Source organism: Pseudocercospora fijiensis, assembly GCF_000340215.1.
Source record: "Pseudocercospora fijiensis CIRAD86 unplaced genomic scaffold MYCFIscaffold_8, whole genome shotgun sequence".
In the NCBI taxonomy this organism is placed as follows: Eukaryota; Fungi; Ascomycota; class Dothideomycetes; order Mycosphaerellales; family Mycosphaerellaceae; genus Pseudocercospora; species Pseudocercospora fijiensis.
The window spans coordinates 3,779,166-3,789,028 of NW_006921539.1; the positions used below are offsets into that span (position 1 = coordinate 3,779,166).

The 9,863-nt window shown below is 47.0% G+C and overlaps 1 protein-coding gene across 1 annotated transcript; it reads left to right on the forward strand.

Moving 5' to 3' along the window:
- Nucleotides 1–308: 308 nt before the first annotated feature.
- MYCFIDRAFT_87949 (uncharacterized protein) lies at nucleotides 309–3,533 on the forward strand (the record flags this gene model as incomplete). Its single annotated transcript, XM_007932200.1, has 5 exons — nucleotides 309–357; nucleotides 799–948; nucleotides 1,055–1,686; nucleotides 1,741–1,842; nucleotides 2,349–3,533. 5 exons carry the CDS (start codon nucleotides 309–311, stop codon nucleotides 3,399–3,401), a joined length of 1,986 nt encoding a protein of 661 aa, XP_007930391.1. The 3' UTR covers nucleotides 3,402–3,533.
- Between the last annotated feature and the right edge of the window lie 6,330 nt (nucleotides 3,534–9,863).

Sequence of the window (9,863 nt, forward strand, 5' to 3'; positions counted from 1 at the left end):
TGTCCTGTCAGACAACTTGGGTCTGAGTTCTGAGTTTACAGTACAAGGACTGGAAAGGTTGGAGTAGCCGGAGCAGGGACTTATTAACTGCACTCTTCAAAGACCGTGCTTGTACCGCTGACAGCCGCTCTTCAGCCGTCCAGCTCTCATACGAATGCGTGCATCAGGTCCGTATTACGTCGCAATGGAAGCGTGGGTGATTATTGTTGCCGAGGAGCCGAGCAGGGTGGAACAAGCATTAGTCTGTTTGGTCAAGCTTTTGCCAAGCGAGTAGGCATGGTCCGGGAAGGAATCTACCCTACTCCTTGATGTGCCACGCACTTCTCGCGTGTTGTGTCTTCTTCTTGCGTGGACTAGGTATGAAGACCTTGTTGAACCTACCTCCCGCTCGGCATGATGGAATCAATGAGGAGATCTGAAGAGCTGGGCCATGTCAAATGGTCGACAAGCTGATGCTGTCTGAGCCTTTGACGACTGTACTGCCTTGGTGGCACGCTGACACTCGAGCTCCCGCCGGACGGTATGCCTTCCCTCGAAATGCACTTCCACACCTAAGCGCTGGCAATTGGAAGCATGGGATCGTTGACATGACATCCGGGCTTTTCGGCCGCGTGCAAAAGACACCGGTCATGGTGCCGCGGTGTCCTTCGAAGGCCTCTTGGGGGAGTAGGGAGAACTGCAATAATGCAACCGCATAGAAGGCGGTCACTTTTGCGCCGCTCCTCCAGCGATAATTACTGTTTGAACGCATTCATGCCACAGCAAAAGCATCAAGCTCGTGCTGTGAGCTGTTTGCAGAACATCTCAATGTGCAGCAAGGTCGAATGGAAAACGAGAGCAATTCGGTAATTCTGGAAGGTCGAAGCGCCTCCATCAACACCCCAGTGACCCACCCCACTTCGGACGAGCTACCACGCAAGATAACCTGCTGCATCTTCACAAACCTGAGTGCGATTCATCTCACAATGGCATACTCCTCAAGGTTGGCAATCATCGCTGGAGGCATAGGTAAGTTGTACTTCACCAGGGAATCACAATTCTTACCCTCTTGCAGGTGGTCTTGGCACAGAGACGGGCAAACTTCTTCGATCCAATGGCGCTAAGCTGGCTTTACTTTATGCTCCCTTCGAGAAATCGAGAGTTGATCCCACGATAGAATCAGCATATGGAGCCAATGCAGACGATGTGAAGGCCTACGAATGCGATATCACAATTGCCACCTCGGTTCACTCCGCTTTCGCCGCCATCGCTAAAGATGATGCCGCATTTTCCTGGCTCTTGGTGAATGCAGCAGGCTATGTAAACCTGCAGCCCTTGGAGTCTTTCCCGGAAGATGATGTCTACAAGCACTACATGATCAATCTCTACGGGCCAACTTTGACTGGCAAAGCGTTTGCCAACGCTTATGTTGCAGCAGCCAAAAAGGCTGGAGATTCTGCGCCCGGCGGAAGAATAGTCAATATCGCGTCGCAGGCGGCACATGTAGCACTTCATCATCATGGACCGTACTGCGCGAGCAAGGCTGGGTTGATTGGGTTGACCAGATGCATGGCGTCTGAGTGGGGTCCCAGAGGCATTACTGCAAACTCCATCTCACCCGGACCTGTGATGACTGAGCTCGGGAAGAAAGCATGGGGTGACGAGAAATTGAGAGAAGAGTACCAAAAGGCTGTGCCTAGTGGCAAGGTGAGGAGTTGCGTGTCCTTTACACTTGACTCGCTTACTAACCAAATTTCTTAGTTTGCCGAACCATTTGAGGTTGCAAGGATTGTCGACTTCCTGGCACGAGACGAGGCCTTGAACATCAATGGAGATGATGTGCGACTAGACGGTGGCTTTACAGTAAGATAGCAACAATGCGAGAGACTGACATTATCTTCGCCAGCGCCTTTATGGTCGCCGTTCTTCGGTCTTAGCGAAACTTTAACTTGGAAGCTCACGATGCTGGTAATCAAATTCATTGTGGAGCTTCGAAGGCTTCGAGCATGTCCTCATAGTGGAGCTTCTTCGAGGGCTTCGACTATGTCCTCAGTAGTGAGCTGTCGTCTTCGGGAAATAAATATTGCAGACCATTGTTGACAACGGAATCACAACCTTTACACAGAATAAATCAAAATATGACGAAGCTCAAGCCAGGAAGCCTGCAGGCTGAGATATGTCTCGATAATGCAACGCAACTGTATTGTGGCCCGGACGATGCAGTCTCTGGAAAAATCATCTTGCGATACCATGCTTACAGAAATTTGCTCCGGCGAGAGGAGCCAGAATCAACCGCAGATCTCTTCGGACCGATCGAGCTTGACATTATTATGCGCGGATGTATAGATCTTAGAATACGCACTCAACAGGGAATCTGGGCGACAGTTTCGAAGGATCTATTCAGCTATCGACACAGTCTACACACCGGACCTTTTCGAGCAAAAGCCGGGCAAATGCACTGCTTTCCATTTTCCGTCAACGCTCTTCAGCCACCAGCAGGCTTTCCACCGACTTTTCAACTAAAATTCTACAACCACCCATACAACATTGAAATGGCAGTAAAGCAAGAGCTCACAGCGGAAATCAGACTACCCGGAATCAAAATCAGAGCTACGGGTCCTGGCTTGAAAGACATCAACTATGTCCCACCCCCTGCACCGGCCCCCTCGCAACAACTCCAAAGAATATTCTACCGACAACGCGTCGCAATTCAAAGCCGAAACCTCCTCCGAGAGAGCGAACGCGCACACGGATTATCGCGGTGGTACAAACACCACATCGAACGCCGACCCTACCCCACCCTCCCCTTCGACGTCCTCTGCAGCTCCCGACAATCCCACATCCACACCGGCCAAAACCTCGAATTCGACCTCATCCTCAACCCAACTTCCATCGACTCCATCACAACAACCACCCCCATAACCCTAAAATCCTTCACCGTCCATCTCCTAGCCATAACGAAAATCGACTCCCTCACCCTTCGAAGCTGCTGCTCAAATTTCTTCCAAGATATCCGCGTCGTGCAAATTTTAGAAAGGCCCTCTTCTTTCCCGTTGACTTTCCCTGCACAACTTCGTCACCACAAAACGAGGATTGCTTTGGGCCCTGTTGCGGAACATATGCCTGCTTTCCAGCATGCGAAAGTCGAGAGGAAATATGAGTTTCGTGTGAAGTTGGTGTTTCAAGTCGCGGGGAAGGTTTCGGAGGTGAAGTTTTTGATTCCTGTGAAGATTTTGGAGCCGCGAGTGGGTTTGGGGGGTGGTGATGCGAGAGGGTATAATGAGATAGGGGATCAGGAGGATGACTTTTTGGAGGAGGAGGATGATGAGGATTTGGAGGAGCCGTTACCGATGTATAGGAAGGGTCTGCCGGAGGGCGAGGTGATGTTGCCTGGGTATTTGGAGAGGGAGGAGGGGGTGTGAATGGGATGGGGAGTTATGGGTGGGAGTTTTTGTTTTGATGCGTGGGATTGAGGAGTTGTGAAAGTATGGAAAGCTGGCTCTAGTACTCTTTTCGCTCGTGTGTAGTTCTCCATGTATACCAAGCTAATCGTCAACCATTACTTGGGAAGAAGTAGTGCGCGGAAGAGAAATGGTTGCGTGAGTCTATCGAAATGTAGTGATCAATAATATAACAACTCAACAAAAGTTGGGGCCCCTTTAGGCTTAGTGCGGCTTAAAACGGGACAACGGCGGCCTCTAATTGGTGGACGCGAGGAACGTTAATACCTTAGCGATTCGGAAAGGCGTAGACGTCGCAGTATATACCGCGACGAGCTATAACTTCGATAGTAGTCTCGAAAAGGGCGTCTTCGTCGTATACACCTTATCCGGCGGTATTTACTCGAAGCGGTATACTCGATCGCGCTAGTAGCCCTATAGGAAGCGTAATTTAGTACGTGCGACCGGTACCGAGGCCCTACTATCGCGAGCTCCGCTATCGGGGTCTTATAAATGCGATACTATCGACCCTCTTAGTCGCTATCGTAGCTCTATCGACCTCTATAGCCTTCGAGAAGCTATACGAAATTATAGTATCCTTCGCTCGCGAGTCCTAAGGAAGGCGCGCGTCGCGTATATAACTATAGCAGCCGCGTATAACGCGCCTATATCCGGAGATATAACGACTTTAGTAGGCGCGCGGTTATTAATTACTACTATAATAACCTAATATCGCGATCGACTATTATAGACTCTACTAGAACCGACCTCGATCTAACTCCCCTAGCCGCCGGATACTTATTCGCATCGTACCGGTATAGATCTAACGAGGGCCCGCTACTAACTACCTATCGTAGTCTCTCGAGGCCTACTATAATACTCGCGAAGACGTACGCTTAAGATTAAGGTCTTAAAGGGTCCGAGGTATAGAAAGCTATAGTAAGTAGTATAGTAGCGGTCGTACCCCGATATAGCGGCTAACAATTCTAGTACGAGGAGGTTTACGGTACTCGGTAGGACTTACCGCAAGAGTCGGTAGTTTTCTTTACGAAGATATAGCAAGACTCGCTACTACTTAGCCTACTATAGAGGATTCTCGATCTACGGCGGTTCGGCTTGTTTCCTTCGTTTAGTATCGTCCCTCGGAAGCTAGACCTTAGGCAGATATTCGAATCGTAGCTAGTAGAAGGATCGACTATCGCGAAGCCTCTTAAGGTGTTTTATATCGCTACTAGCCTTTTCTATAACGACGTCGCCGATAAGGCGGCTATAAAGGTCCTTAAGATCTAGTATTAATTCGATACGATATCCGGCTATAGTATTAGCGTCGCCTTGCTCTCGGAGAGTACTACTCGCGATTAGGAACGGACGGTATAGCTCCCGGCCCTATTTAGCGACAAGTACGCTAAGATAACCTACTTCTTAAACTATTTCCGGCTCCTCCGTAATAGTATAGGCTTCGACTAGGTAGCGACGCGGAGTTGTCTCTTAACTATATATAGCGCTCCCGTCCGGCGAAAGCCTTTATTATTATTATTCGGTCTCGCCCCGCTAGAGGAGTATCGTAGCGAGTCGAGCGTTATAATAAACTAAGGCGCGGGCAATCGTAGTACCGAGCGTAAGGGAGAATATAGTATTTAGGGAGGTTGCGGAAGGAAATCTACGATAATCTTAGTGCATTTATTGTGATTTTTAGCGTACTATCTACTTAATAGACATCTTTTTATATCCCTCGATACGATATAAATTTATAGCTCTAGAAGACATATCTTACCGGATTATACCGCTAGAGGCAGACGACGCGCTCCTTCGCCTTAACTCGAGTCCTTAACGACTTCGTTTATATTAACACCTCCCTAGCGACGATACCGACGTTATAGTAGTAGGATCTAAGCTAGAGTAGTAAGCGTAAGGTCGAGTGTTTATCGTCGCGTCGCGAGAGGCCGTTATTATTGTCGCGGGTCGCTTTATATCGTCGCTTTACATCGTCGCTTTACATCTATTAGCTAGTATAGGCTTAGCGCGCGGCGACGGTTACGTATATAAATAGTAATATTGCGGCGTTGCGCGTCGTCTAAATATTACTACTATAATAACTAATATAGCGACTACTTCTACGTAGCTATATCTACCTCCTTCTAGTTATCGATATTACTAGTAGCGACCTCGATAAAGGCGCCCCTCCTATACGGTCTTAGCTGCTATAGCCCTCCCTAATAGTAAGTCTCTAGCGTATCGGTCGCCGTACGCTACCTTCGCTAATATCGAGCTATAGAGATAGACGTTCTACGTAGTATACCGTAGCGAGCCTTTTAATATTAGGAATTAAATCGCGCTATAGCCGAGATTAAGCACCCCTGCGCTTCTATACGACTTCGCTAACTACTCGCTATAGGCCGGGCCCCGGTATATTAAGAAGCGCTATAAGACATATATAAGCTAGTTACTAAGGAGGTATTGCGCCGTATATGCGAGAACCGTAATATAGACAAGAATAACGGCTTCTCTCCTAAACCTCCGTACTACGGCGTTATAGATTACCGGCTGTCTAGGCATATATCGAGATTAGTATCTCTAGTTATAAATAAGATCTACTAGCGGACGGAGTCTCGGGACGAAGAATGCGTAGTACGTGTTCTCGTATATCGTCTAGTATATAGTAGTAGAAAGCTAACTCCTATAGATCTCTATACCTAAGTAGTCGTAGGACAAGTACCTAGATAGTAACTTTAACGTTGTTACTACTTAGGCGCAACGGGAAGAGCAAATAGAAGGGTCTATCGTCTACGTTAATCTATATACGAATACTAATAGGCTCGACGAACTCGACGAGTTCGAGCCGAGACTATACCTCTAAAAGTCTAACTCGCTGTTTCCTCGGCATTGTCGCTAGGTATATCCGTCGCGTACCCTAAGAATATAGCGCTTTTGCTAACCGGTTCTAGATCGAATTCGCGTAGATAAAGCTTGCTACTATATAGCCGTTCGGTATAGATCGCTTCGTCGTCGTTCCTCTACGCGCGTATTCTACTATAACGAGCCGAACGGATAGTACCTTCGTATAGAGGGTCCTAGTTAGGTGCGACCTACGGTTATTAGAGGAAATCTGTCTTCCTAGCGCTATCGATGCTTTACTACAATATAACTAACCCTTCGACTTCCCGCGAAACGATAGCCGTATTAAATACTACGACTTCTTCGACGTAGAGGTAGGAAGGGACTTCGATATAAAAAGGAGGCTACAGTTAGTATAGAATACGGCTAATTTCGGTTATACTTAAATCGATACGGACGACGCGATAGTAATCCTCGATATAAGGCGTAGGAATAGAGAGTTTTATCGTCTAGAGATATATACGGGAACGGGAGAGTAGTACGTTTCCTTAGGACTGCTATAAGTACGGTGCTCGCGCCCTAGAGACAGACGCTATCGTAACTTAGAAAGAAGGCGGAGGAGCCTAAGCACGGTATCGTAGGTAGAGCAATCTATCTCCTTTAGTCTATAAACTTTCCGTACTTATTATCGTCTCTAGGCCGTAATTTGCCCTTATACGACGTCTTCGATAGCGTAGCGGCGCGTAGGGTGCATTTAAAGCTATATCTCGTTCTTGCTACGCGTAAAGATAATACGCTCTCTAAATAGACGGCGGTACCGGACAAGTTAGAGGCCCTAGATAGACCGACACGTTTAGTTTTAGTCTCTATCTCGTCTTAGTATAGATAAGAAAGCACGTACCTTAGAAGGCTAGGGGTTTTTTTTTATATATATAAAGTTCTAGTATCCCTAAAATACGCGGGCGCTCCCGCTTAGCGCGGCAGCTCCCGGATACGGGGAAAATTACGTATAGGAACTCTAGAATTCGCGGCTATAGCCGGCCGCCTTATGCGAGCGTAAAAGGATAGCTAATAGAGGATTCGAACCTCTAATGCTAAAAGTTATACCCTCGCTAGTCGCTACCCCGTATCTCTATAAGGACTACAAGCGAATAACTCTTACTATCTAGAACCGATCTAATTAGCTAGAGGGTTACAGAATATAGATAATTGTATAGATTAAAAAAAAAAGATATAGCTAATAAAGGAATTAAACCCCCTGTCCGGACGATCTAGCAGATCGTAGATCGCCTTATACTAATTTTACCGTATCCTTAAAGGTACGGTCGGCTAATATATTCGAGCGAATATAGTTCGGCATCTCGCTAACTAGGGCTAGCTTTAAATAACTAGCGAGGGTATAACCTTTAGGACTACCTAATTAGCTAGAAGTCTCTATTTACGTAGCAGCTATAAGCGTCCCCGCTCGCTTAGCTCCGGTTATATATTATAAAGCCGCTCCTATCCGACCTCGCCTTTCTTCGCTATAAGAGTATATATAGTATCGGTAGAGAGTAAATAGAGGATTAGCGGAGACGACGCGAGGAGCGGGCGAGGTTTAGAAGAGGGACTCCCTTTTTGCCGTTAGGATAGCGCGGATCGATACGTCTTACTAGCATTTCGCGACGACGAAAGCGTAGGTAGTAAATAGAGGACCGGCGGAGACGATACGAGGAGCGGGCGAGGTTTAGGAGAGGGACTCCCTTTTCGCCGTTAGGATAGCGCGGATCGATGCGTCTTACTAGCATTTCGCGACGCCGAAAGAGTAGGGAGTAAATAGAGGATTAGCGGCGTACGCGGTCGGTGCAATTTTCGCGGCGGTAGCGAGTATAGGAGGGGAGAGTAAAATATATAGTTAGATACGGGCGACGGTAAGGGTAGGACTATTTTTATTTTATTTCTACCGATTTAGGTACTACCGGAATCGCGATATCTTTAGATACGGCCGTTAATTACCTCTAAACTCTAGCTCGTTAATAGCCTTTAGGTATACGTCGCTAACTCCCTACTTCTATAATATCTTAGGTTGCTAGTCCGTATATCTAAAGCTAGCCTTATTCTACGCCTTCTCTAATATCTAGGGCCGATACTTGTTCTCCCTATCTTATATAGAGCGGAACGCAATATTATATTAGAGGCCTCGAGTGCCTTCTACTAGAAAATAGAACGGGCGGGCCTATTTACTAGGCAGGGTTAGATTAGTACTGGGTCCGCTAGTCGAGATATAGCTTAGCTACCTCGGGTCGAAGGTATAGAATAGCTATACCTTACCTACTAATTCGAAGGAAGGCGACCGCGGGTCGAGGATAGGGTATACGAGAAGCGGGAGGGGGTATTCGGCGAAGGGGTAGTCTTCTATAGCGATAGTCTAGAAACGGAGCTCGCCCTAATATATCTATCCGAGCCTATAGAGGTTAGCACGAGATTAAAAATAGGCAATCCTTCCCGACGGGCTAACTTACGAATCTCTTTAGAGCCGGAATCTTACTATCTGCCTCTAAGAAGTTATAACGATCGAAGGGATAGGGAGAGCTATCGTCCTTTAGCTAAAAGGTAAGCTCGACTACGCTACCGTCTACTATTTCGTACTAGTACGTCTAGTTACTATTAGCTCTAGTTTCGACATCTATACGCGGCGCTAACACTTATAAACTTAGTGTCTAGTTTCGCGTTTATCCTTCTATTAACCGCTATTACGATCTCGTTAGCGTATATATCGTAGCGGCGGTTATCGCGGTGCGCTATATCCGGTTACCGGCCTATTCTACGGTTCTCCCTTAGGCGATCGAAGATAGGGCTAGTCTCCGGCTTAACGCCGTTATTCTCGTTACGGAGCGACTTAGCGACGAAGTTTAGCTCCTACTACTAAATAGCTATAAAATCGACGTCCTCCTAGTCTGCTATCGCGCGCGTTCTAATCGCTAATATAATAGTATCGGCGAAGGAAATCGAGGGGGAAATAGTCGTACTAGACTACGCAAAGTATATAGAAGGGCGGCGGTCGATAGAATAACGGTTAATGTCCGTATCGCGCTCTAAGTTCGTATTAACAATCGCGTTAATATATTACTTTTAGATCGCGTTACGTATATAAACAAACAGGCAGCTACGTATACGCGGCGCGTATATTACTTCGAGATACACTTAGGACTAGGGGGTTTCGAAATAAAGGTCTTTAGAATTGCGCGATACTACCCGAACGAATATCGCTCTTTAAGAGCGCCGACTACGGGAAATCAAGCCGAAGAATACACTATCCGAGCTAGCGTATACGTACTATGTCGCTAATCTAGGCCTTTAATACCGAAATCGCCCTCCTAGAACGTATAGTCTTAACCGGCGCTTAGTCTATATATTCAACCGCGATCTGCCTTCCTTTAGGCGTAGTAGGCACCGTTGTAGCTTCTTTACCTTCTTCTATATTAAAATCCTCTATATCCGCCGCCTACGATACTGTCTCTAGACATACCGGACTATCGTTTAGCGAGCTAATATCTTAGACGCTTAAAGGCGAGTTATAGGCGTCCTCGCCTAATACCTCTAATCGGCTGTTACTAATACTACTAGCTC